Below are 26,491 nucleotides of genomic sequence, written 5' to 3' on the forward strand. Positions count from 1 at the left end.
AGCAGTTGCTGGAGGAAAAGAAATTTATGATAAAATATTACCGCTGATATAATTTATTCTCGTGTCTTTTAGTCAATATTTTACATCATTGCAACTTGGGCTATTTTTAATGGGCTCTTCTAGCCAGGATCACGACTAACCCAAGCAATGACACCCCAAAACATGTTTTTCAGCCCTGCTGACAATGCCTGTCTTATCAGCACATGCATATGGATGCACACCCAGGGCTGCGAGTTTGCCGGTGCCAGCAAGAGCAGCGCGGGAAGCTGCAGCCATGGAGACCCTTCTCCACAGTGCCCAGGTGATGCTTGCTCCAGACCAGCACAACTCATGGAGGCTAGTTGTGCAGCTGGAGGATGTTTTGCAGCAGAGAGTTGGCTATGGGGGTGAATAAATAAAAGGAATTGCCTGAATGGGGACAAAAAACAGCACTGGGGAGCAACGGTGCATGCCCCTTTGGCCAAGAGATGTTCAGTGTCATGTCTGCTTGGCTGTCACCAACATCAGCTGAAGGTTTCTGCTGAAGACGTGGCCCTTGAGGATGCCCAGCATGGCCCCATCACTGACAATGGCCCCACACCCTTCAAGTACCTTAGGGCATCTGTAGCAGGAACAGCATTTCTCCCAGCACCCCCTGGTCCTCCAATCCAGCAAGTCTCCATCTCACCCACCTCAGAGGGGTTATCACCTGTAATCCTGACAACCCACTCGCATTCACTGTTCCCAAGCCCTTCCTCCTCCTCAGCCATCAGTAAGGGCTGGACACCCCATACCGGCTTTTCACCATTTTCAGCAGCTTTTGCTTGAGCATGAGGAAGACGACAGCAAACGCCACCAGGAGTGTCAGGCAGGTGGGCAGAACCAGCACCAGGTAGAGGAGTGCCAGGTCAGCTGTTAGCCAGCGGCAGCTCCGCAGGACGGGCTCAGGCAGCGCCCTGAGGCTCAGCGTGTGGGAGGCATAGCTGCAGGTCACCTCCTGCCCGTCAAGGACGTGCAACCCCTCAACCCACTGCAGGGCATCCCACCAGCCCAGTGTGCAGCAGTTGTAGGGGTTTCGGCTGAGGTAGACCTCCCGCAGGCTCTTCCCCAGCGGTGTCCGTGCAATGTCTGGCGGGAGAGTTGTGAGGCAGTTGTCCCGCAGGTCCAAGCTGCGCAGTTTCAGGATGCCCAGTGAGGTGGGGAAGACAGTCAAGGAGTTCCCTGACAGGTCCAAGTGCATGAGGCTGTTAAAGGCAGAGAAGTCCATGGCGGTGGAGGAGAGACTGGTGTTTCTCAGAGACAACACCTGCAGCGTCAGAGCAAGGTCCTGCAGCCACCCCAGGTCCCCAGACAGTGCCTGATGGTTGTCAGAGAGGTCCAAATGCATCAGCGACGTTCCCTGGAAGGGATGGCCACCCAGTCCCCGCAGACCACAGCCGGCCAAGGAGAGGTGAGTCAAGGTCTCTACCCCCCTGATGTCCACACAAGGGGGACTCTCCGCCTTGCTTGCAACAGCTGGCTGGGGACAGAGGTCAACCTGGTTACGGCTGAGGTCCACGGTAGTGATTTTCCTGGTGTAGGTGAAAACCCCAGGAGGAAGCGCCCGCAGCCTGTTGGTGCTGAGGTTGAAGAGCTGCAGGTTGGGCAGGACATCCCTGGCGCCTGCCTCTGCCCCCAGCTCCACCAGCTGGTTCTGGCTGAGGTCCAGCTCCGTCAGCATGGCTAAGGGGTCCCCCTCTGACAGGTGAAACTTCTCCAGGCAGTTCTGGTTGAGCTTCAGGTGGGTCAGGGAGGGCATCTGGGCCAGAAAGCCCTCTGGCAGGTACCAGACCTGGTTCTGGCTCATGTCCAGGAGGTGCAGGGAGGAGAAGTTGCTGTGGCAGATCTCATCCCAGAGGCTGACTGTCGTGATGTTGGTGGAGTTGCCATCAATGAGCAGGAACTGCACCGTGACGTCCACCAGGGATGTGCCGTTTGGGAGGCGCTGGTAGAAGCTCATCTCGTTGTCCTTTAGCAGCAAGGAGTGCAGCTTGCTTTGCCGGGGCAACACAGGGAAGAAGAGAAGGCGGTTGTGGGACAGGTCCAGCACCTCCAGCTCAAAGAGGTCATCACTTTCCAGGGCCAGAAACCACTCGATGACATTGTTGCTGACATTGAGTACCCTGAGCTGGGTCAGGCCGAACTCCACTACGCATGGGAGGTAGTTGTAAGCTACGTTGAGCCTCTGCAGCCTCTGTAGCCCTTCAAAAGCTTGGTCAATCTCAAAGATGTAGTTCTTCTCCAGGTTCAGCTCCAACAGCTGTGTCAGGTTTGTGAAGACAGACGAGTCCAGCCTCATGATGATGTTTCTGGCCACAGACAAGGACTCCAAGGAAGATAGGTTCCAGACCAAAACCGATACCATGTCCTCAGTGAGGCGGTTTCCAGCTAGATCCAGCATCCTCAAGGCTGGCAGAGCAGAAAGAGCAGCTGCTGTCAGCGAGTAGTTGGTGAAGAGGAGGTTTTCTGCCAAGGAGAGCACGTGGAGGCCTTGGCTGCTGAGGAAGGTGCCGGGCTCAATGAGCTCCAGCCGGTTCTTGGTCAAGCTGAGACACCGCAGCTGGTGGTACGAGAGCAGAGAGGCATTGCCCAGAACCTGGATAGCGTTGTCATCAAGCAACAGCTCCTCGGTATCACCTCGAAGATTTCCTGGGACAGAGCTCAGCCATCTCCCAGTGCAGTCCGCAGTGCTCTGCACCTAAAGCAAGAAGTGGATAAGTAACGCCACTCTGAGAGGTGAGAGATAGGGGGAGATGAGGAGGAAGAAGTTTGGGGAGCAGAGTGAGGATGGAGGAGGTGGCTCTATGGTTAGAGCCTTGGCACCCCAGTCCACTCTTTAGCTAAGCCAGTAGCTGGGAGGGGGAAGGTCTGGAGATGCTGAGGCACCTGGGCTTTGCAGGGCAGGACCAAGCAGTCAGAAGGGTGAAGGTTCGCAAGAGAGGACTTACGAGCTCGCAGCTGCCAGAAGATGTTGCCCAGGCTGCGGCTGCCCCACTTCCCCATCCCACTGCCAGGAGGAGCAGAAGCAGGGATAGACGAGGGAGCAGAGCCTCCATCTCAGTGGCAACACTCCTGTGGAGATGGAGACAGAGGTGAGAAAGTCAAAAGCTGCAGACCGCTCGTCCTGAAAGGCCCAGGTTTTCCCAGGGGGCCCATCACAGCAGCGGTGATCCTTGTGCATGGCTGGCCTCCTGCCCATGGCTGCTGCCTGCAGGCAGGCGCACAGCTCCTGTTGTTGCCCCCAGGAGCACCTAGAGGAGATGGGCTCCCAACATGCCATAGTGGTAGCCACCATGCCCAAGACCTGGGCCACCACGAGCTGCCCATAGAGAAATGGCTAAGAGCCTTGGCACCGAGCCCACCTGCCCCAGCAGGAGACCTCATGGGGGTCCACCAAGGAGAGCCTGGAGGACAGAAGAGAATGGATGGGGAGGTGGTAGCCCGGTCCCTGCACGGGGCAGCGCACGTGGGAAAGGCACTGTCATCGCTGCACAGCTGCCTGCAAACGCCACTGAACTGCAACCCTCAAGCAGAGGTTCCCCCCCTGCCAGAGCTCACATCCCCCCTCTCCAGCACCAAACTCTCCCCCGGGGGACACCAACCCAGCCACCACCGAGTCCCCTCCAGTACCCATCCCTGCCAGAGGTCCTCCTGGGGAAGTGGAGGCTCTCCAGTGCAAGGTGCCCCGTTACTAACTTGGTGGAACCAGAGCTGACAGCATTTGCATCTGGGGAAGAGCTGAACCTCAGGCAAATGAGCAGCGAGGTCTCAGTGAGGGTTCAGCAAGCGGCGTTTTCATAACTGCCAGTGCTTGAAGAAGAAATGGGGGGTTATTTTTGGCAGCTAGGGTAGCCAGAGCCTCGCAGCACAGAGGGAGCAGGGGACACGTTGTCTCCTTCCTTGGGACAGCCAGAACCATTAAGCTGATGTCTTATCAAAGCAGCATTTATTAATCTGGTGGGGATGGAGAGGAAGACCCCCTTCCCTGGGCTGGAGCTGATGCACAGCAGCTTGCACACTCCCAAGCCCTCGGTCTCTAGCAGCACCTTGCAACCAGGCACGGTGGCAGGAAAGGGACCGATGTGTCCTCACTACACCCAGAAAACAGGGGCTTTGGCTCTGGCTCGCCTGTGGCCCCTGAACACCTCTGCAAGAAGCTCACACTTTCCTTCACCCAGCTCAGCCTTTCCTTGCTGCCCAGTGTTGGCCTGCCCCAACATCAGAAGCACCACCATCCTCCCTCACTCCTCCCTGGGGCTGCGAGGATGGCGCCTGCCCGGCCAGGAGAGCAGGCAGCAGCACTGGCAGGAAACCTCTGCCCACAGCCCCGCAGAGAAGACCACACGTGGGAGGTCTGGGAGCACCCAGGATGCTCCCCACGGCGAACACCAGCCCCGGCACCAGCCCATGCAGCCACAGCTCTTGCGAGTGTGGCCATTAGTGATACACGGCCACCACAGATCTTCAAGCTGGCAAGGGTGGCTCCCCAAAAAACCCCGGTGGGGTTTTCCCCCCAGCAAAAGTACTGGGGGGCAGTTACTCACCGTGCGGGGCAGTGCGCAGGGTTTGCCACAACTCATCCTGCAGCTGGTGGCCCCTCCGGCTGCGCTTGGGGGGGCTCTTAGAGCCAGGGGTAGGTGCGACCCGCTGGGTTTCTCTCCCACCCGCTTTCTCACTTAGAACTAATATAGTCTTTGCGGAAGGAGCTAACGGAAACTGCAGTCACATGGAGGCAGAGCACAGCCAGGCACTTCACTTACTGATCTCAGCACTTACAACCCGGGTCATGCACTCGCAAACAGCTCCCCAGCAAGGAGGAACCGCAGGGGCCAGGCAGGCAGGGAGGGGGTGCCAGGGGAAACTGGCCCCCGCCAAGGGTCATGCAGCTCCTGGCTCTCCCACTGCTCCCAGGGACAACCCAGCACTAGGGACAACCCTTGCACCATGACTCCTCTGCACAGCTCCAGCAGCAAAACCCCTGCAAGGGTTTCAGGCAGCAGAGCTAGTGACCTGGGGGGGTTCTTGCCTGCAGAGCCATGCCACCGACCCTGCCAGGGCTGGAGAAAAAGCCACTGGCTGGGTGGCACTCCCCTGCACAGCACCTATTCCCATTGTGTCCCTCTAGTCCCCTGCTTGCCTCCAGCGCCCAGCACAGGAGCTTCAACAGGAGCCAAGGGATGTGATTCCCGTGGGGGAAGAAGAAGGTGCCGTTACTTCCCGTTGCATCTCAAGCTGAGGGTGAACATGCCCCATATGTTGAGTCCCCACTTTGGGACACCAGCACCCAGACCCTTGCATTGGCTAGGTGAGATTTGTGGTGCTCAGATCCCACCACCCGCAGACCTTTGGGTCTCCTGGGGCTGCTCGGGATTTCGGCAAACCCAGCACCCAGGGTGCAAGTCAGACCCATCTGGACACTGGGACCTCCCAAGTGCCAACCCCTGTGTGAAAGTCAGCATAAATGGCTTTTCCCACAACTTTTGGGGCAGAGAGAGACAAAAAAATTCCACATTTCCAAGGCAATGTGAACAGGGAGGCCCCCTTCCTCCTCACCCCCATTTACCCCTGCTCTCCATCTCCCTTCCCACCCCATGTCTCCCCTCTCCCAGGGACCTCATGCACCCCCAAATCCCCAGCAAATCCAGCCGCTGAGGAGGAAAATGGTTCACCTGGATTTACCTAGCTGGGAAAGGGTTCAAAACTATGGAGAAAGGATTCAGCCCTGCAACAGGACCCTGTCTGGTGGGATCAGCAGGTACTGCTCTGCAACGTCCGTGATCCACATACCAGGCACCGGCGCCAATGGCACCTTCTGCAGCAGTCTGGAGATGAACCGTGTTATCGAGGCACACCAAGCACCCCACCAAGGGACATCACAGCCTGGGTCACCTGCACCTGCCAGACCAAGTGGCCCCCAGACTCCTGCAGCCAGCACAAATGACTGGGGAGATATTTTTTCTGCCTTTACCCTGAATTTCATTTCTTCTCTGGAAGGAGACTGGGCTCTCCCATGTCACTCATGAAAAAGCCCTGTGGTTTCATTTCCTCCATTTTCAAGGAAGTTTGAAGTATAAAAATCAAGAAGGAAAAGAGAGAAGCACTCCTCATCCAAGTGAACCGGAGCAGATGGCAGAAGCTCCACAGCGGGGCAAAATTCCCATGGCGTTGCTCGAGGTCACACAAAGGGCTGAGACCGGCTGACAATTACAAGTCCACTCCTCATCCCTAAAACCCTGCCATGAGCCCAACCCACACCAAAACCTGATGCTTGGAGACGCAGGAGCTAGCAGAGATTCACCCGAGGGCTGGGAAGTCCTGAAACTGTAAAACTCGAGCATCCTCACCTGTGGCAGTACTCCACTCTCACGTGATCTGGAGGCTCCTGGGAAACCTTCTGATGAGATTCCTTCATGTGGTGCCACCAAACAAGGTGATGCCCCAAAGGTCAAACCAGCTTCCTCCCTGCAGCCCAAGAATTCCTGGGAGAGAAAACAAAGTGCTTCATTACCCTGCTTCATCCCCAGCCCATTGCTTTGGCTGACCGAAGCCAAGCCAGCGTAACTCCCTTTCTCCAGCAGCGAAGGTGCTTGCTGATGGGGCAGCGTGGGATGGGAGAGCCCCTGTGCTGCCTGGCTGCTTTTCACCCACCCTGTCCTCCCCAGAAAAGAGCTGCACACCAGGGCTGCTCCCCGCAGAGTGGCCGCTGGCTCCGCACTGGGGCAGCTGGCAGAAGCTTTGCATTTCACACTTTCCCCACATCCTGCAGCCGGACGGTTTTTAAAACGTCCTGAAGCTGCTGCTTGCTCCCCTCCTCTTCCTCTCAAGCAGCATCATGCCCCACCCAGCCCTCCCAGTAAGGACTGGATGTGTGCTTTGAGGGTTTTTTTATTTTTTTTTTTTAATATCAGCACAGTAAAGGCATAGGGATTGAGCTGCCAGGAGCTGCTGGTCTGATCAGCTCTTCATGAAGCTCCAATCCAGCTCAATGGTGCAGGTGGATTAAATTGAAGGAGATTCAGCCACTTGGAGCCATGTCCACACATGCAGCTGCAATTCCTGCAGCTGTAGGAGAGGACCAGGAATCCCCATACAGTTTTATACCCAGCGAGCTTCCTCCATTCCTCCCACCTCCTCTTCCCTCCAAACCATCTTTTTCCCTTAACAACCCTCAAATTATCAAGCACAAACCAAGAGAAAAGTTGCAACAAGAGGGCAGCTTCCTGGTCGCCCCTGGACTGCTGCACCCAGCACAGGACCTCATGGAAAAGGAGAAACTGCAACAGAAAACAGCAATCCCATCATGGCACCTCAGTGTGCCCCTTGTTTTCCTGCAGGAAATGCAATTTCTTCTGGAGTGGAAGCACCAAGAGAAAGGTCACTCACAGTAACACACCAGGACCACAGCCTCGGACAAGTCAGGGCAAAGTGAAACAGAAATGTTTCCCCATGGGCTTCCTCTACTCCCACGGCAATGGAGAACTGGAGAGAATTAAACAAGTTGTTCTGCAAGGGAAGATGGCATAAAGCGTCCCCAGAAAGTCTCTGGCTCCTGCAGAAGGAAAAGGGAAGGGAAGAAGAACCAGCCACTCTGGGAAACAAGCCTGGGAAGGCTTAGATAAATACCTACTGAAACATCACAATCTCCAGGCTCATAGGAAACTGCAAACAGCGTTACAGAAAATATTAGGTAGGCTTGAGCAACTGATTCTGTCGCAGCAGCATCTGGCCCGTCAGACCTCATCAGAAAGGGAGGCGCGGCCATAGGTTGAAGACCAGCATCTCCCTCCAGCTGTTCATTCCAAGGCACTATGGTCAGCGATAACTCTGAAAATAAAAGAAAATCCAAATTTTATCTTTAAAACCCACCCCAAATTCTCATTTGCTGCTTGGCTGAAGTGTGCACAGGCAGCACAAAGGTATCAAGACACAAGTGAAGAAGTTATTTAATTTAATCACCTGCTCTGGATAAAACAAGGGAAGCTGAAGGTCTACCGTATCTTAGAAGCTGCCAGTAGCAGTAGTTGCCTCTACTTTAAGAGGAACTATGAACATAGAAAAGAAAACAGATCATCTGTTACGTGGCCAAAAGGGAAAAGCTAAAATGACCAGCTGGATGGCTTAACTTTAAACTACACCTCTGGAAGTTCGCCTGGCTGAATTTCTCAACGGGAATCCACCCAGTTTATTACCCCCAGGGAATAACGCAGGACACGCCCCATCCCAGAATGGCGTGGATGCATCAATGTACACAGGCACCTCTGCAGCCCCAGCATTGCAGTTGAACTGGAGATCTGCAAGAAGCACAGCTTCCCTCCAGTGTATTTCTTGCAGGGGAAACCAAGAGACAAAAATCAGCAATTTATAATCAGCTTCAAAATCATCTTTTTTTTTTTCTCAGCTATAGCCAAACCCCCTGCTTGCTTGTTTACCTAGCCACACTTGATCTTCTTCCAAGGAAACACATGTGCTAGCACTGACATGAGTCACTAAACTAAAGCTTCAGGCTCTGGTTTCGCAGCAGCTCGTGAACCCCTGTAGCCAGAGTGTCCTCATCCAGGCCAATTCCACCACCCCACTCCTACTCCCTTTCCAGCAGCAGCCCATGCTCCTGGCTCACTCTCACTCTACGATTACCCATTTGTCGACAACAAAGCTCATCTTTGCTCCCCCATTTTCAGCCGTCAGGAGTCTCCTAGCTCTTCCCAGGTTTTCTGATGGAAAGAGGGGGTTCAAAGAAGACTACTTTGCCCAGAATTAATTCTGGGTTGTTCTGAGCAGAGTGCAGGGCTTGCTCATTTGCCTTTGCAGCAACATGCTGGTTGCTGACACCTGCAGACATCGGGGCTGCATGAGCTCAGGGAGGAGGGGGAAGGAAATAACCCCACCAGACTGACAATGTGCAATGAGCCCACAGGGACCCAGGTGAGCCTCTAGTACAAACAACTGAGAAAATTACACCTTTGGGCTTAGAGGACATTTGACTGGGGGCCTAGACACCAACCAGGAACCCCACAGCAGCAATTTTCATAGAGGATCCCCCCTTTGACCCTTTGGTCTCCAAAAGGTGCAAGTATCCTCTACAAGGCTCAGAAGAAAGGCAGAAATAGGTCTTAGTAGAAAGCAAAACCATGTTTTTGAGAGCACAGGGCTGTGCAGGAAGGGAAGAGGGGAGCTGGTCAGCGGCTCAGCCACAGTCGCTTCCCAGACCCCTGTGCTGGGGGGCGAGGCTGTGCCCCGGTTCCCCTGCTGCAGGCAGGTCCAGCCCAGGCAGCTCCATCCCTGCGGTCACCACTCTTCCTTCTCCCACATCTGACAGCGTGCGAGATGTAAATGAGGAGGAAGTGGGCCACAGAAGGGAGAGCCGCAGAAGTGATCTCATTTCCCCCTCTGCTCTCCCACACGCGCAGCCGAGCCCACCCTGCGGCCAGGCTCCTGCCGCCTCTCGTAGCCTTCACCCACCCACCTTTCCCAGGCTGGGGGTTTGAGGTCTGCACAAGGGATCCACCACCCCACCGAAGCGAACCTCCTCCTCTGAGAGTAGCAGAGCATCCACATCACAAGGTCTTCAGAGCAGGACACATCAGATGTTGAAGTAGCAGAGCATTATATTTCTGTAGCAACTGGAAGCCAAGTGCATCCACTGCCTTATGACTCATCACCTCAGATAGACACTACTGGAAATTCAGATGCTCTAGACAGCTGCTTGCAATGCATCTGCAGGAGAAGCAAGTGCCCAAAGCCAGAGAAGACAACTGATCTTTCCTCCTAGATCTCCTCAAGACCTGGAAAGCCCCACGACCAGGTTACTTACATCTACAGTTTGGTCTTTGGTTGCACCTAGACCTGAAAGTGTTGCCCAAGTTTTCCTCACAGGGTTGCCAGATGTTGGTAAATTGATCTCAGTTTTGTACTGTACAATAAAATAAACCATTAAAAGCAATAAAAACTCCTGACCCATCTACTCCAGCACATTCACCAAAGTTTTTAGCTTAAAACTGTCAGGACTGGAGGCTCTAAGTCACCAGAAGGAGAAGGTATGGACAAGTCACTGCAGTGACATCATTCAGCAATGCAAATTGTGGCAAGAAAAACTACTCCCATCTGTAGTCACACGTACTCCCTTCCTGCTGGTGTTCTGCTTAAGAGAAGTGAGTAATTGTATCATTAATGCAAAGGGAAGTGAAACTATCTCAGCTCCTTTACAGAGCTAAGCCTATCCCACCCAGCTTTCCCCTCTGGCCAGGAGAGCCAACATCCCTGCTACGCAGCGTTACCTCACAGGCAACTCTTCTCAATGCGGATTTCAATCAGGGCTGGAAGCAAGCCAGAGCATTCACACTCCAGAGTCTTCCTTTCCCGGGTCTTCAGCCTTGGGGCTCAGCATCCCTCCTTTCTCGCATAATACTTGCGTGACAAGTGACAGAGAAAAGCCAGTCTGCAGGGTTTCAGGATTGGTGCGCCCTCTTGCAACTTAGGGCATATTCCTTGGTCTCGCAACAGAAAACAGAAAAAACTGCCAGGATATAAGTTTCTGTGGGTTTTTTTTAAACAATCTCTAACACAAAGGTGACATCATCATTGTATCTGAAACCTCATCCTCACAGCTGTATCTGGGAGAGACTCAAAGCAGGGTTTCACCTTTCAATCTGAGACCTGAATTAAAACAGGAATGCAAGAGAGGGGAAAGTTCAAACAGATGCATCGATTAATAAAGTAGATCTTCCCCTCTTGTACTCCATTTTCCTTCTGAGAAGAGCCACTAACGGTCTGCTAGTAAAGACAAGCCACATTCCAGAGATGCACAGCACAGTGGGGCGAAACCACAGGGCCACAGGTTGACACTTAAAACAAACTTATTTCCATATTGCACACTATCCTGACTCCCACTAATGTTTGTTCTAACTCTGCTCCTGTTCTGCCTGCATCAATTATTTTTCCAGGAATAAGACAAAATCATATGCTAAAGCTGAGATAAAATCTCTTGGCCATTTACAAAGCCTGAGATCCTACCCTCAAGCTCTGCTCTTGCACAAGACCTTGCAGAAGGGCTCAGGTGCCCAGTGTCAGATGGGATCTGGCATGAGAAAAGCGTTCTCTGTCACCTGAGCACATAAAAAATGAACCAACAACAAAAAAAAAAGCCAAAAAACCCAAAAGGTGATTTGGAAGTGGCATACACAGAGGCTGAAAAGCTTTAACCACTGCAGTATTCAGAGTATCATACAAAAAGCATTTTGGTCAACATCCATTTCCTTACTGGCAGGTTTGTCCAGCACTTTATGATTATTAAGTCACATACTGAAGCTGGCAGAGCATGCTCTCTTAAATTACTATTTAAAAGCGATTGGATATGGCTGACTTCTCCTAAACGTAGGATGCCAAAGAAACAGAAGAACTTCATAACCTTGGTTTAATAACTGACTCACAGGCTTTCAGTCTCCAATCACTGAAGTTTTTCTTGCAGCTGAAGCTGCAACCAGAAGTTTCTTACCTGTAAACAGGTACTGTGGAGGTTTTGTGGATGGAGTACAGCCCATAACCCGCCCACTCTCAGATTTAACACATTATTGAGCTACGGAGAGTCTAGGGAGAGGTCATACACACAGCACATGCTTACCTACTTGGGTTGAAAAATAGGTCTGTGCTTCCTGTTACTGATCAGGTTTTGTCTTGCCTCAATTTTCAACTCACCTGCTGCAAACCCAAGCTGACGGACTGCTTTAAACAAAGGCATCAGGAATGAAGGATGCCAGTGTGCCTTGCTGCAGGTATGTAACCGGGCTTGAACATTTGCAAGAAAATGGCATTTTGTAGCTGTAGCATACACACTGTTGTAAAACAGCTGTTTTCACATCTGTCCCTGGCTTTGGAACATGCCTCTAAAGATGCAGAGAGTGCGTGGTGCAAATGAGAGCAGGTTCACAACCTGAAATCAGAAGTTCAAGAAAGGACAAAAAAAAGAAAAATCACTTTGCAAAACATACAGTAAAATATTTGGAGACATAGCACCCATCCTGAGCAGTAAAACACTGTAGATATATGAAGGTGATGTGTCCCAGGGTAGTCACTCATTTACACGCATGGTAACACCCCTACTGTTTCTGGATAAAATTACCAAAGGTTTAAGCTGCAGAAACTGGGAGCTCACAAGAAGATCAGACACTACACAAAAGACAAGAACAGGCAAGGTTATACCTTCATACGTTTCCCCATTCAAACATTGCCTGCAGGTAAATATATAGCTTTTAACATAAGTACAACAATATGGACTAAAAAGACAAAATAAATCAAGCAAACATGAAAACTCAGCTAGCTCACAACAAATCTGCAAGTGCAGGCATAGAAGGAAAAAGACACCCTTGTTTGTTGAGCTTGTAAAGCTACAGAAGAGTAAACACTTGCAATATACAGTGTTTTATTTTAAAATCCCTTTTCAATGATTTTGAGTGGTTTTTTCAACTGCAATGGATTTTTTTTTTTTTTAAATAATCTTCTGATGATATCACTATTTCCTGGTTATAAATGCCTGAGAGGAAGAAAAGCAAGTCTGGGAAAAAGTAGATCTTGGACGGCAACAGTAACATTTTGTTTGAGCCTCTCAAATCCCTTTCTGTCTTTTAAGACGATCTCAGACTCTCAGTTCAGCATCTCTCACTGAAAATAATTTTCTGAACTCCAAAGATTTGCTCAGCCTAATTTCAGGATCAAGGATTCAAATGAAGAAGTATATTTCAAAAATTCTATTTCCATTATCCACTTCTCTGTGATCATCTGTTTTGTTGAGGTTTTTTGGTTTGGTTTGGTTTTTTAAGAGGCCAGGAAGCAAATGCTAACGGAGAAGGTTCCACATTAAACATTTATTTTGCACAACACTTAAGAAGTGCAAAGTCTAGGCTCCCACAGCACTGTTAACTTTGCCCTCTTGTGGGGAGGTGTGAGAATTCGTTTGGAAGTATTCCAAATGAGAATTCATTCAACATGTACAGCATCATACAGCAGTATGAAAAAAGCTGCTTATAGTATAAATTAGCAGGTTCAGCATCACTGCAGGAGAAGCTTTCTGTATTCATTTACCACTTAATTACTTTTCCAAATTATACCTTAGTGCAAGGTGGATTACTATCACTTATAGAAATCAAACATATCCCATTCCTAACCGTTTAAAAACCTGTTTTGTAAATGTAGAAAGGATCCTAGAGTGGATTTCAATAATGCCTTTTTCTGGCCATGGATTTCACCAAATTATCTGTATTGTGCAAGAACCAACACTGTTCCAGAGAATGGCAGCACTTACAGCTGCGTTCCTGCCAGCATCCAGAGCTATTTATAACGTGTAAAGATTTAGCTAGAACTGAAGTATCAGTATTGAAACACAGGTTCAGGAATCACTGAGGGCTGGTTACCTCTCAAGTACTTTGAGAAAATATTATCAAGCCAAGCGTTATTTTAATTCATCACTGCTGTTATCATCCCAGTGAAAATGGAAGAGTGAAAAAATAGAGGCAGCCATCTGGAAAACACACCCATGCATTAAGGAAATTTAAAAATGTAGATCATTGGTAAGTGGAGAGAAAAGATAATATGCTCCAGCTTGCTAGCAGATTCAGAAGCAGGCAGAGAAGAATCCAGCTATGTGCAAGGCAGCAGAAGTTCAGCCCACAGGATCAAGGCCATCTGCTCCTGGCTAGTTTTTCCACCTGAAACATGGCCAGTAACAAAACCAAATGGCATTTGCTAGTATAAGGCACACACAGGACTCCCAAAAATGCACACTCACCACTGCATTTTAAGTGGGGAAAAAAAATATTTTCAAGAAAATATCCCTACCAGGGTGAGTTTCCCATGCCACCATGATTTATTAGTTCATTCCAGCAACACTGTCACAGAACTGACTTCAGGCCAACACAAGCCACCACCAAAGCTACAAACAGACTCTGCCCCAAAACAAATGGTTGTATCAAGCTCTTCGCTTCCTCAGACATAGAAGCGTGACCAGATCAGATGACCAACTACTAAGCTCCCAACAGATTTCACAGCACACTTAAACCACATGAAATTCTGAGTTTTATAACAGACAAAATGCTCACTTATGGAAAAATTCTGGATGTCTTGCAGGATTCTGAAGCCAAGACCTGTGAATCTGACTGTTATGGGAGCTATGAACAGTTAATGTTCCTCCTGAACAAAGCAGTTAAATCACTAGTCAGGGTAGAGAAAATACTTCAAACAGCTGTTTAGCTGACTCTGAAGTACCTCAGGCTAGAAAAAGTGGTCCTACATTTTTGGCAAGCCAGAATCAAACCGCTTCACTCCTGAAGAGGCTCACAGAGATCTTAGCCAGAAGTTTGCCACTTAAAAGCAAATTCTTGATGCAGAGTTTGGAAAGAGCCTCAGAGGTCACAACCACAACGCAGTCTCCCACTTCTTCCTAAAATCACCTACTTCTTCCTAAAAGCACCGGGAAATACTGAACTTCCGTACGGAAAGCTAAAGAAACAGAGAGAAGCCAAGAAGCTGACCTGGGAAGGAGGCGCCTTGGTACAGCAGCAGGGCAGGGCAGCCACAGCAGTGAGCACACCACCTCAATTCAAATCAAGAGACCCCCAGTGATCAGGAAAGCCTTTTCCCACACTGTCGCGTGCAAGCATCTGCTCCAGAGGATGCAATTTCCCAAGCACGGCAATTAGACCACCGAGTTTTCAAGTCCTTGTTAACCACTCATCAGATTCTCTCTTTTCAAGCAGTCACGCAGTAAATCACTCAGCCCCAACACCTCCATCTTCTTCATGCACCAAACTGCTACTCCATTTTTCCTATCACCACACCACAGATGCCATTACAACAATCCACACCAATATATCCTTCTGAATTATAGCAGAGTTTATTTTAATATTTTGTACAGCCAGCATTGGTCTCCAGGAATAAGTTATAATCTTACATAAGTGAGTCCCCCCAAACCCACCCTTAAGGAATGTTCAGCTTTCAGCATTTCTAATTTAGAGGGAAACTATTTATAGGGTAAGACGCAGTCTGAAGAATGGAAACAATCTTAATTTGTGAATAAAACTCCTCAGAAGTTCTCAGGGTTTACTTGCATCTAATTGGATTCATGAACAAGCACAGAAGTCATGTCTTTCAGGACTGCACTGAGAATAAATACATTCACCTCAGGGACAATTTTATTTTCCGAAATTGGACAGGACTTTGTTTCCTCTTTTTCCCCACTACGGGCCCCACGGTTCTGCTATGCAGATACATACTTTACAGTCTAGTACAATCAATGCTTGTAACAGATTTTTCCAAGAGGTACTCATATGCACATCCCACTTCATTTATTCGGTTGTTCTCAGCACCACTTAAAACATCTTCATTTCTCACTGTGTATTTTGTTTCTTTAATGCAGTCAAGCAGTTCTGCATCTTCATTGCAGAACGAACCTCGATATTGCCTTTAAGCAATAAATAACACACAAAACAAATAAATACTTTTAAATCCTTTTAAATGGCAATTACGTGCATACTCTGTTCCAGTGCAGAACTTGGTTATCTACTAGGTAAAAAGCACTCCAAGGATAGCTCTTCAGCAGCAGACTAGGAGCCTCACTCACCTGCTTGCACCACTCTCCTCACATTACTCAAGTAATGGGGGGGAAACGAGCAACACCCTAAGAGGAATTCCTCTCTCTTCTGTGCCCAGAGAACTGCCAGTGTCTGATATTAAGCAATTCACATTCTCTAGCACAAATAAAGCAAAAAGAGGTTGTATAAACATTTCCTTCTCCCTCTCTGAAAAGCATGCCCAACTCTGAAATAGTTCAGACAGCTCTGGGAAACACCAACCAACAAGAAATGAGAGTCAAGAGGTAGCCGCAGGGCTTACAGATTTTAATGCCCTATTAAAAGGAGCCCTTCTGGGGCTCCCTACAGATCTTTCAACCTCAGAGGAAAGCAGTTTCACCAGAAAGCGCCTCCTTACTACACTCCTCAGCTTCACAGCTGCCCCGGCCTGCGTATGCCAGCACGTCGACACATCAGGGAAGTTTGTACATGGTTTTTAGAAAACCAGTGCAAGCGAAAAGCCCAAACATTGAACCTGATCCAGAATCGCCAAAGGGCTGGTGAGAGTTTTACTCATCTTGACTGAAAACGAGCAGGTGAATACTTGGGTACCGGGGGATTTTATTTAATTAAAGGTTCAGCTAAGTCTTAAAGCCTTATAAAGCCGTTTAAGCTGAAAACAAGGTCTGGATTCAGAAACTGAATGCTCCTCCCTCATTATTTTGAAACATTTTGCAACAGTGATTAGAAAGTGTAAGAATGCTTTAAAAGTTTGTATTTTTGATGTCAAAAGAAAGAGAGGCTCACTGCTGTGTTGCACCTTCCTTTCCCAAAGGGGACGGCAAATTTTGGCGAAAGGAAATTCACAGGGAAAGTGTTTTGCGTTTCCTAGAGAGAACAAAACTGTTGCTAAAGCTATGGAAACTTTCACAGCAAATGACCCAATGTAGCACCGTACTCCACAAGAGCATCCCAAAATGCTTTACAATACAACAGAAGAATTACACTTACATGAATGTTATATACCTGTCCAAGGTATATTTTCTGATGCCACGTAGTGGGGGTTTTTCTCCCTTTAAGAAATTATGTCCCAGTTAGAATAAAGTAAACCCTTTCTTTTAACTGTTCTTTTCAACATGTTCTATATATACAACCCTTAAAATACACTTAAAAATAGCTGCACACATTTTGTATCAGTATACTAGAGAAGGGCAGTCCAGACAGACCATGCTTCTCAGTATGTTAAAAATTGTAAATAAAACCCAACCAGACTTGCTCTCCTCTGGTACCCACGCTGGCCCAAAGGAGGGAAGGGAAGGAACAAGCAGTTTTAAAATGGGAGTCTTTCACAAAACACGCTACTTACAAATCTCAGGTTAATTTCCTCAAGAAGTTTTATATCAAATCCTTTCTTAAGTATTTGAGGTCACACACTTCCATCTTAGCAATGAAATCTGTTGCAACATGCATGTGTCAGCTTCCCACTCAACCAACTGCAACCCTGAGGATTTTTCTGGCCTGGTAGAAAGAGGAAATGTAACACAATTCCTGAAGTATGGCTGGTCCTCTGTTTCAAAATTCCATGTGATTGCCTCTATGGTTCTTGGACACACACCCACACTTGTTTGTTTTTCCTCTAATACATGTTTCCCTCTAACCAACATGCAGATTTCTCCTCCCGATCATCCACATTTCGATGTCCCAATGAAACAATCCACGTCATCCATCCAGAGGTTTTCCCAGGTAGACCAAAGTCACTTCTGTGTTACCATACACAGCAGACACTGCTGGATACAGGCAAACTTTTGGCAGTCCTCTGAAGGCAACTCCCAAGAACTCATAGCCCCTCTCAAATGCTAATGTTTTGTCTTCCATGTCCAGGATAACTCGAATCCTTTCACCTATCTGGAAACAGAGACAGGAGGGGGGAATGAAAAAAACCAAACATAGAAAGAGTCAGCATATTCAAATGGAGACACAAAAATAAAGCATAGTCCACATATAACACAGCAGGTAATTTTAAAGCAAAGCTTTCCTGTTTCTCATGATTGCATTACTTTTATGATGGGAATTTCTCAATTTCCCTCAAATGCACTAGGATCCCAAGTACCTCTGCTGCCCACTTCCAGTGGGCAGCCTGTTTCTAACCACCTACATGAAAATAAACGTAACCCTTCTCATATGAACCTTGTGAAAACACCAAGAGTGAGCATACTGCATGCCAGGTGCTTCAGAATACTGCAGAGTTTTGGAAACTTTGTAATGGCCTCCAAGCTACCTGAACTCCTTATTTAGCTGTTGCTACTGCTGAGCAGTAATTGCTCTGTGAAGAGCAATTTCAAAGACAATGAACTCGTTTTGGAAAAGTAAGTGCCACATACAAAATATACCAGAACACACTACTATGCAGGTGCTGTCACTAACAGAGGTATTCCCTCACCAAGGCAGAAGGAAATTCCAGGGCAAAGCTTAGGCAAAATAAGCGTGAAAAACCTTATATATATGTGTGTGTGTATGTATATACACACACACACGAGTCAAGACAACACTGAACACAGCAAGAGACTTGGATCTAGGCATGCACAGTGCTCCCTGCATTTATCTAGTACATGTTATTTTAGATGTAAATAGAAGTCCCAGACACCAGCAGCAAGCACAGCAGGATGTCACACAAACTTCTGATTGTTCAGCAGCTAGTCCCAATGCTGGGGATTTCTTCCCGCCAACACATTTTTCTTCTAACCAATACCAACAAACACGTGTTTCCTTGAAGTATGTTTTCTATGAGCAGATCATTGTACATGTCTTACTAAACACAAAATACTCCAAAGGACCACCAATTTGAGCTCTCAACAGTTTTTACAGAGAAAGCAGCAACTGTGTTCACCCTTGAGTCCCCACATGAGCTGGGGACTCTCAGCTTCAAAACCTTTCCTCACTCTGTTCCTGCAGAAAGGCCTAGAGAAGGACAGCAGAAAGCGACCACAAAGGGTCAAGGCTGGAAAGTTCTGACCCAATTTGCATGCTAGGGAACATGCAAGTGGAAGCAGATCTAAATCTATTTAATTACACTAATTTTAGGTATTAGTCCCAAAACCAGCAGGTATAACCTTCAGACAGAAAAAAATGCTTGGCAGTGAACTTTTACATGAAATTTCAGAATATCAGATACAAGTTACTACACAGATCTTCACCCACAACTGAAACATAAGTGAATACTCATACAAAGCCACAGCATTATGAGATGGAAATTAGAATGCATACAGCTTAAGTTGTGATGCAAGGAAATTCAGTAGTCAAAACATAGTTGTGTGAGCAGCCAGAAGAACAAATATAAACACTTCTTGAGGGACAAAAAGGTGGAATGGCACTTGCTCTTTAATAAACTGAAATTATCTGAATATCACATCCCAGCATCGCAGCCAAGGGATATCACCTATGGGAGCGCTGCCAGCGAGCAAACAAGCAGCGCTCAACACTGCTGCAGGTTTCTGCAGGAAGACTCTTACCTAAACACTAAGCTCACGGTGCCATACAACAAAGGGGTAAAATACCACAGACATTCACCTTGCTGTGGGGTAAGTCGTTACTTCCGAAGGCTACAGAAGTCTTTTCAGATTTTATTTAAAAAAGCAACACGGTGTCTGAACAGACACCCATGGAACATGCTTCGCACTCAGTATTTGAAATAAAAGTGGGGAAACAATTGAGGGTCAGATGCGCTGAACACCACACACAGGTGTAGCCTGAGGAAGCAGTAAATGAAGGGGGAAACAGCTCACAAGGCGGAATAATTTGCCTTTAGCAGAGAAGGCAAAGAGACCCTTAGGTGGGCGTTTAGGACCAATTCAGCAGACAGCTAGGACACACGAGGGAGCAGGTTCTCGACAGCCAGCTGCTGTCAAACACAGTGGAGCTTCCAGGCCGCATCAAGCCCCACTCACCTGGTATTTGGGCGCGTTATTGCACTGGGGGAAACTGCCGTTCACCTCTCCGTTATGCAGCAAGTTATTGTCCACCAGGTTCCAGCCCCAACTCTGGTCGTCGCTCCCCAGCAGGGCCACATAACCCTGGCACTGCATGGCCGCCCGCTTCGTGGCGATGCCGATGACGGCTACGGTGCCCAGAGGGCCCTCCCACCACACCTCCCAGGCGTGGCGGCCCTCGCTGAAGCCGATCTTGGTCCGCGCCCCGTCCGTGCTCTGGGCAATGGGGTTGCGGTGCAGCGTGAAGCCGTTCTTCTTGATGTAGACGTTCCGCGAGCAGTCGTTGGTGCTGAAAGCGTGGTGGAAGGCACGGACCTAGGAGAGAAGGAGGGCGGGGGGAGATAAAATCCTGTCGTGTTTTTCAGCCCCCTTGGTTTCCAGTGGCGGGTGGGCCGAGCGGCTACGGGGGTGTCCCCGGGCGCCTGGGGGGTTGCTGAGAAGGTGGGAAGGGGTGTCCCCGACGGGCTGGGGGGGGGGGATCCCGGGCTCACCTTGCCCTTGTAGGTGGGCACGTTGCAGAGGATGTCGGTGCGCAGGGCCTCCTCCGCCAGGCAGCGGGCCGCCAAGCTGCGCCACACCTCGCTGTTCTCGTCGCCGTGCAGGACGCGGTGCCACAGCTTACAGACCAGCGCGCAGCTCCTCAGCTCCCGCAGCTCCAGGTAGGAGAAAACCAGCTCCAGCACCCGCCCCGGCAACCGCCAGCCCGGCCCTCCCGCCGCCGCCGCCCCCCCGCTGCCGCCGCCGGGGCCAGCCGCCATGGCCTCCCTCCCCCTCCCCGAGCGCCCCGCGGGCGACGGGCCGGGACGCGGGGGCCGCGCTGCCCCTGCCCTCGCCGGCGACAGCGGTGGCGGCGGGCCCCGGGCCGAGCACGGTCTCTGCCCGCCCGCCCAAGGCCCTCACGGCGAGGGGGCGCACGCGCCCGGCGCCGCCATCACAGCCGCGGGCAGCCCGCCCCGCCCGCCGCGCATGCGCGGCGGAGGGGGGGGCGGTGCGCGGGAGCGGCAGGAGGATGTGAGGTGAGGCGGCGCGCGCGGCGCTGAGGGCCCGGCGGGGGCGGGGCGCGCTCGGCTTCATCCCCCTCACGGCTGCCGCGGGCCGCAGGGGGGGGGGGTGTGGGGTGTGGGGTGTGGGGTTTCCCCGCCCTGGGGCAGCCGTCAGAGCTGCGTCATCTCCCCTGAAGAGCTGGCTTCCCCGGTGCTGGGGCGGCTGTCTTCCTAAAAGCTGGGAGTCGGGCCTAGCGGTGCGAGGGTCTGCGGGGCGGGAGAGGGCAGCCGGGAAAAAGTTACCTCAGTTCCCGGAGTGCGGGCGAGCGGCTGGCGGCGAATTTGCGACCCGAGTTGCGGGTAAGGTATCCGGCGCTTTCTGTAATTTTATTTAGTCAACAAGACTGAATTTTTCCGGGTGGATTGAATGAATTCTAGCTGCTCTTTAGGCCAGGCTCAACGAAAATCACATGCAAAACATAACATGGTAAAAACCACACACACACACACACAAAAAAAAAGCACCAAAAAACCCTCTTTATTGCCGAATAATGCAATAAAATCATAGATGTTAAGGGAGTGCTGTGGTTGCCAAAGCTGGTGCCAGGATAGCCGTAGCTCTGTCCCACAAACCCCGTGTTGCCATCTGTGCCCCAACCCTGGTATTAGCTCTCCTTTTCCCCCACAGCATGCTAGTCTCTCCAGAACTTGTTACGCTTTTGTGTTGCTTGTTTTTTTCCCCCACTTCCTTTTCTGCTGATTTGGTCCCCTAAACAGACCTGTTGCACAGGCTGCTGTGGGCAGTCGTGCCAAGCAAAGGGCCAGGAGCACGGTAAGCTGGATGGGTGTGCTTTGAGGCCTAATTAAACCTGTTGTGAACCTCGTAACTACCTGCCTTAAAATGGTAATGCTGTTTTAAAAAGATGCCATTGTTTATCATTTTATACAAACATGCTTTAGTGTTTTCCAGTCACGAGAAAATTACCAGTTTGCTGTTTTCCCCTTGTGCCTTTCCAGTATGTCCCATTAGGAACCATCCCCCTGTTTTCTCAGGCATGCTATGTCTTTACACACTGCAAGGAAGCAGCAGAGGAAGCAACTCTCAGCCACGTCAGAGCAGCAGATCTACTCCATGTACTGTACAGGTACACATGCTAGCACCGCTGCCGTTCCAAGCTGTCGTGGCTGACATTGGTGCTGTTTTGAGCCAAAGCTTCATTTGCATACTGATCTGTAGAGGTGCCTGTTTTAATTGGACGCTAGAGTTTCAAGTAGTGTGCGTTACAGTCAACACAATGATCTTGTTGCTTAGCTAAGCTTTCCGCTGTAATGCGACCAACACCAGCTCAATTCAGGGTTTTGGGTTTTTTGTTTCAGAGGTGTCCCTGAAATATGGCAGTCAAATGGACTGGTGGACATTTGTCCTCTATATTGTGCTTGAACGTAAACACGGAAGGGCTGGTGGCTTCAGGTGCAGAGAGAGGCGAGCTCACGCTCTGGGATGGGGGAGGCACTCCAGCAGGACAGCTCCAGCTCCCGAAGGCAGACGACGTGACCTCCGTGGTGTTCTCTTCCTGCCATCCCACCAGGCTGTACACCTCCCATGGAGAAACTATCAGTTTGCTGGATGTTCGATCCCTCAAGGAGCCCGTTGAACGCTTCCATGTGAATGAGGAGGAGATCAACTGCCTCTCAGTGAACGAGACTGACAATTTCTTGGCTGCAGCAGATGACTCAGGGGCAATAAAGGTTATGGACTTGGAAAACAAGGAAGTCAGCCGGTCCTTGAGACACTCAAACATCTGCTCCTCTGTTGTCTTTCGACCTCAGAAGCCTCAAAGCCTTGTCTCCTGTGGACTGGACATGCAGGTGATTTGCATACAAGTAGATGGTTATTAGAGAATCGAAACAGTAACTACCCACCTGTGTAGTGAGGCACCAACAGACTTTCACTAAGACTGAGGGTGTACAGCCTGCAGTCACCATAAAGCTCCTTAACTTTTCTAAAGTAGTTTTGGCAGAGAAGCTAACAGTGCCAAGGCTGTTTGTGCCATTTTCTACTCAGCAGTTCCTCTCCCTGTTTTTATCTTCATTAATAGTTACATTATAGAAGTGGATGGGGTGGGAGGAAATGAGAAGATGGTGCAAAGCATGCTCTGGCCACATCAGCTCTCTGTTGGACCCAAAGCCAAGAGTTGTCCCTAGTTATGGCTGCAGATGAAATGCAGATGATAGGAAAATGCAAAATGCTTGAAGCAGACAGTGTGCTAGCAAGAATACTTTACACCAGGTAGATAGATGTCTATCCAGGTGGTATGTACCACTGTAAGGACAAGTCATTTTTATAAATTTATCCTTTGTTCTGATTAACATCTTGGAAGCATTAAATGTTCCTTCCCTTTTATGCTTCTCTGTCCTTGTCAAGAGGAAACTGTCCTTTGTACGCCTCTTGTGGAAGCATTCTGAGAAAAACTGTGCTAGGAGTTAATGGAGTCTTGAGTTACATTGCCAAAGTTGACCACCCAGAACAGATGTTTTTTCAATAATTTCTTTCCAGTGGTTGAGATCTGACCACATTCCTGGTTTAGCCCGAGATTAAAACTATCACTTCTACAAAGGTTTCCGTGGTTCTAGTGGTATTAGGGGGAAGTTTGCTTTGACAGCGTTGAGCAGTTTCACCCTATGTTCTTAAAACCTAAGTGCATCTAACACCCATTAGAACAAATACGTTTTGATATTTAGTACAAGGGGTATTTTTCCATATTAAAGCCATGGATCATACAAATTCAGTAAGTATCTATATCCAAATAGGGGCTGAGTGATAGAAGTCTGCCAGGTTTAGACTTTGGCAATTTTTCAGAAATTTTCCAAATACCAGTACCAAAGTGTCAGTCAGAGAGGATTAAATGCTCGGCACCTTAGACGGCTGGCTTAATTTCAGGTCCCTAAAATGCAGATTCACAAGCCTATGGCTGGAAACTTTTTTTGTCAGAATTGTAACCGTTTATATACCACTTCTCTGCAAGTGAAATGGTTATTGTTTTGTGACTTTTTAGTTTTAATATGGTTTACGGTAGCTTGGCAAGGAGTTTTTTAGGTGAAAGTCAGTATCCCAAAAGAGTAGGAATTCATTAGTGTGTTTTTGTGCATTTTTCCACATTGAGCCTGGCTTTAAGATACATCATTTCACAAAGAGAAGCTGAGCTGCAATACTCTGAAATGCTGTGCTGCAGCACGTCTTTGGACAAGTTATGAGCTCTACGGGCATCAAAACTTGTTCTGGGGCTCGCATGTCAAACCCTCAGTGAAGCCATAGCTGATGAGAACTGAAATTTAGGTTGCTGGCGTTTTTTCAGGAGCGCCATGGAAGCACGGAAAATGCCACGAGGACAGAAAATAGTTTGCAGAAAACTTGTTAGCCCTTCATGAATTCATAAAGCTGATGCAGTGCTGTCTGTGATGAAAATGGGAGAGTATTTGCCTTAAGCATTAGGACCCAGCCTCTCTGATTTACTCTGCTCTGCACAGTCGTCATGGAAAGTTTCCCCTTTCATCAGTAGCAAAGTAGTTTTAATGTAGCAGCAACAGCAGTCGCTAAAACAGAAAAGTGCCAGGAAACAATGTATTGTGGATGTCTTAATGTGATTTGGATTCCACAAACACAGAGCCAGTGTGACAACTCTTTGTGCCCCAAATTTAAAGACTTCTGTACTTTCTACTGGAGATGACTAGTGGAGGAATATCTTTGTTAATAACAAATTAAAACTTTGATTAAAAAAGCAAACAGCACACCAGTACTGCATTAGCCTGACTTGCGCTTTCATATCTGTTGGCCTTGAAATGCTCATCATCAATTCAGATACTACAAAAGTATTGAGAGAATTATTTTTAACTGGTGCGATATGAATCTATAGTACTTGAATTGCTGTATGAGAGATGCAGGATTCATTTGAAGGCACAGTTACTTCTTCATGAGGGTGGGGTGGCATGTAAATGCAAGTCTAAAAGCACAACCTCCCCCCATCTCATCAGGAAAAGCATGCCCTATCTTGATATGGTAATAGCACAAACCAGACCTACTCATTAGATATTAAAAAAATACATATATGTCTGTTTAAAATTGAGAGCCTGAACTACTGTTTGCCTTTCGCTGTTCCATTTTTCAAACACGTTCACAAAGTGATTATTTTAGGACAAGTATGTAGCAGAGATGGAACTAAAATTCAGAATGATAATGATCTCTATTTATTGCTAGTGTTTCCATGTCCCTCCTTTTAAATAATTGATGTGCAGTATATCATGATTACTACTGCTGAGATGAATGCAAAAGCATTTAGAACAGCTTTTTCATCCCTTTTGTGGTCTAAAGGTCTGAGTCATTGACTCTGCTGAGTAGGGCAACATGAGGGTTTGGAAAGCATGCCATAAAGATTTGCCGTATTTATCAGGTGAAGTTCAACCACTCCTCACAACACATCTTGCATCTCTTGCACTCATGCATAGTCTTTGCTCTGCTAGAGCAAGAAGTGTAGTTCGGTTTTTTTACTGTTAGTGAAAGATCTGATTTTACTTAACATCAGAAATGGTCATATTATTGATTCGTCCTTTTTTTTTTTCAAGGTTATGCTGTGGAACCTGCAGAAAGCTCGCCCCCTGTGGACCACAAACCTGCAGGAATGTGAAACGGAGGAAGACAGTCCACAGTCTGCTGGCCAGTTCTTTAACCCACCGCTTGCACATTCCCTGTCTGTCGCATCATGCGGCAACATCTTTGGCTGTGGAGCTCAAGATGGTAAAGTCAGAATATTCAGAGTGACCGGTGTCAAGTTTGAACGTGAGCTGGAGTTTCAAGGTCACAGCCTGGGAGTATCGCAGGTCCTCTTTATGCCAGAAGCATACTGGTTGTTGACTGGAGGAAATGATGGGAAAGTCTTGCTCTGGGATGTCTGTAGTGACGTTGGAAAGCAGCAGAAAAGTCCAGCAAAATCTCTCCAGAGAAGGAAGGCCCAAGCACCTGCTTCCACCAGAAGAGATGGAAAGCTCAAACAAGTGGCTTCAAGTGAACATGCTAGAGTTTTACCAAAGCTAACCATTGAGCACGGAGAGAAGGTGAACTGGATCTCATGCGTGGAGATCAAAGGCTCCAAGAGAGTATTAGTTGCTGATCAGAGTAGTTCTGTATCTGTGTATCCATTGCCAGAACCTTAGATATGGAGATGTTTAAAGAAATTTGTGGGGAAAAAACACTTCTCTGAGCATTTGAAATGAGCCCAATTACACTGCTGACAGTGAACTGAACAGTGAAACCTGCCACCTTCCAGTGACCTTCCAGGTGTCCCTTGGAAGGGGAAGGGATTTGCTGTGTACTCACACAAGTGCTCATGATGTAATTGGCCTCGCCTTATGTTTTTCAGCGGCTGTTGGTATTCACTGCAGCTGTTTCTTGCAAGGTTGGCAGTTTGCTTCTTGAATTGAAGCAAAACAGGTTTCAATAGATTTAGGGATGATATTAGTTCATGACTAAGCTGACATAATTATGATTGGAGGAAGAAATTCACACTAATGGGGACACCTACAATGCTAAATGAGCATGCTGAGCAGTCATTGGCTGAGCTCCTTGCATTTTGAACTATTTCAGTGCTTTACTTTACTCTCCCTATTAAACTGTGTCACAGTTAGCGTAAACTGGCCGTAGTAGAAATATATTTTTCATTAGTTTGTCAGCAGCTGTGTATAAGACTAGAGAAGCATCAACTAACTAATGAGTAATCAAATTACTTAAACAGTCATTGTCAATTGGATTTTTTCACACTGCAGTAAGTGAAAGAGCAGGGAAGAACATTAACATCTGTTTAATGGATCAGCTGTCTTATGCATTTAATTGTTTATCCCACGGAAAAATAACTGTTTGTAAAAAATAAATGCTTGTCTTAATAAATGCTTTCTC

General features: G+C 48.5%; 3 protein-coding genes across 18 annotated transcripts; 1 reads left to right on the forward strand and 2 right to left on the reverse strand.

The window, feature by feature from the left end:
- Positions 1–30: 30 nt before the first annotated feature.
- NRROS (negative regulator of reactive oxygen species) lies at positions 31–17,078 on the reverse strand. Of its 9 annotated transcripts, XM_075507657.1 has the most exons (11): positions 16,942–17,078; positions 11,710–11,944; positions 10,293–10,671; positions 9,482–9,800; positions 7,975–8,060; positions 7,646–7,840; positions 7,402–7,567; positions 7,207–7,292; positions 6,363–6,497; positions 2,967–3,090; positions 31–2,716 (listed from the first exon to the last, which is right to left on the reverse strand). In XM_075507657.1, exons 9-11 carry the CDS (start codon positions 6,428–6,430, stop codon positions 749–751), a joined length of 2,160 nt encoding a protein of 719 aa, XP_075363772.1. In that variant the 5' UTR covers positions 6,431–6,497; positions 7,207–7,292; positions 7,402–7,567; positions 7,646–7,840; positions 7,975–8,060; positions 9,482–9,800; positions 10,293–10,671; positions 11,710–11,944; positions 16,942–17,078; the 3' UTR covers positions 31–748. The 9 variants fall into 9 exon arrangements, with proteins under 9 accessions (XP_075363772.1, XP_075363776.1, XP_075363775.1 ...); XM_075507661.1 differs by having other exon boundaries at positions 7,402–7,840; positions 9,482–9,581; XM_075507660.1 differs by having other exon boundaries at positions 7,402–7,840; positions 9,482–9,638.
- FBXO45 (F-box protein 45) lies at positions 14,878–20,526 on the reverse strand. Of its 2 annotated transcripts, XR_012776486.1 has the most exons (4): positions 20,053–20,526; positions 19,520–19,876; positions 16,942–17,480; positions 14,878–16,648 (listed from the first exon to the last, which is right to left on the reverse strand). XR_012776486.1 is itself a non-coding variant. In XM_075507677.1 (3 exons), the coding sequence occupies exons 1-3, from the start codon at positions 20,317–20,319 to the stop codon at positions 17,295–17,297; spliced, it is 810 nt and encodes a 269-aa protein (XP_075363792.1). In that variant the 5' UTR covers positions 20,320–20,526; the 3' UTR covers positions 14,878–17,294. The 2 variants fall into 2 exon arrangements, 1 of the variants encoding a protein (XP_075363792.1); XM_075507677.1 differs by having other exon boundaries at positions 14,878–17,480.
- Positions 20,084–26,491, forward strand: WDR53 (WD repeat domain 53). Of its 7 annotated transcripts, none has more exons than XM_075507674.1 (4): positions 20,084–20,220; positions 21,505–21,689; positions 21,922–22,413; positions 25,165–26,491. In XM_075507674.1, exons 3-4 carry the CDS (start codon positions 21,937–21,939, stop codon positions 25,750–25,752), a joined length of 1,065 nt encoding a protein of 354 aa, XP_075363789.1. In that variant the 5' UTR covers positions 20,084–20,220; positions 21,505–21,689; positions 21,922–21,936; the 3' UTR covers positions 25,753–26,491. The 7 variants fall into 7 exon arrangements, with proteins under 7 accessions (XP_075363789.1, XP_075363791.1, XP_075363787.1 ...); XM_075507672.1 differs by having other exon boundaries at positions 20,104–20,220; positions 21,562–21,689; XM_075507671.1 differs by having other exon boundaries at positions 20,105–20,220; positions 21,598–21,689.

Source organism: Mycteria americana, chromosome 7 (genome assembly GCF_035582795.1).
Source record: "Mycteria americana isolate JAX WOST 10 ecotype Jacksonville Zoo and Gardens chromosome 7, USCA_MyAme_1.0, whole genome shotgun sequence".
Lineage (NCBI taxonomy): Eukaryota > Metazoa > Chordata > Aves > Ciconiiformes > Ciconiidae > Mycteria > Mycteria americana.

Coding starts and splice junctions, on each gene's coding strand:
- NRROS (XM_075507662.1), bottom strand. CDS start 6,430: ATGAAGGAATCTCATCAGAAGGTTTCCCAGGAGCCTCCAGATCACGTG. Junction 3,091..6,362: donor AGAGTGGAGTACTGCCACAG/GTGAGGATGCTC, acceptor CCATCTCCACAG/GAGTGTTGCCACTGAGATGG. Junction 2,717..2,966: donor CTTCTGGCAGCTGCGAGCTC/GTAAGTCCTCTC, acceptor TTCTTGCTTTAG/GTGCAGAGCACTGCGGACTG.
- FBXO45 (XM_075507677.1), bottom strand. CDS start 20,319: ATGGCGGCTGGCCCCGGCGGCGGCAGCGGGGGGGCGGCGGCGGCGGGA. Junction 19,877..20,052: donor TGCCCACCTACAAGGGCAAG/GTGAGCCCGGGA, acceptor CTTCTCTCCTAG/GTCCGTGCCTTCCACCACGC. Junction 17,481..19,519: donor ATAACGCGCCCAAATACCAG/GTGAGTGGGGCT, acceptor CTCTGTTTCCAG/ATAGGTGAAAGGATTCGAGT.
- WDR53 (XM_075507674.1), top strand. CDS start 21,937: ATGGCAGTCAAATGGACTGGTGGACATTTGTCCTCTATATTGTGCTTG. Junction 22,414..25,164: donor CCTGTGGACTGGACATGCAG/GTGATTTGCATA, acceptor TTTTTTTTCAAG/GTTATGCTGTGGAACCTGCA.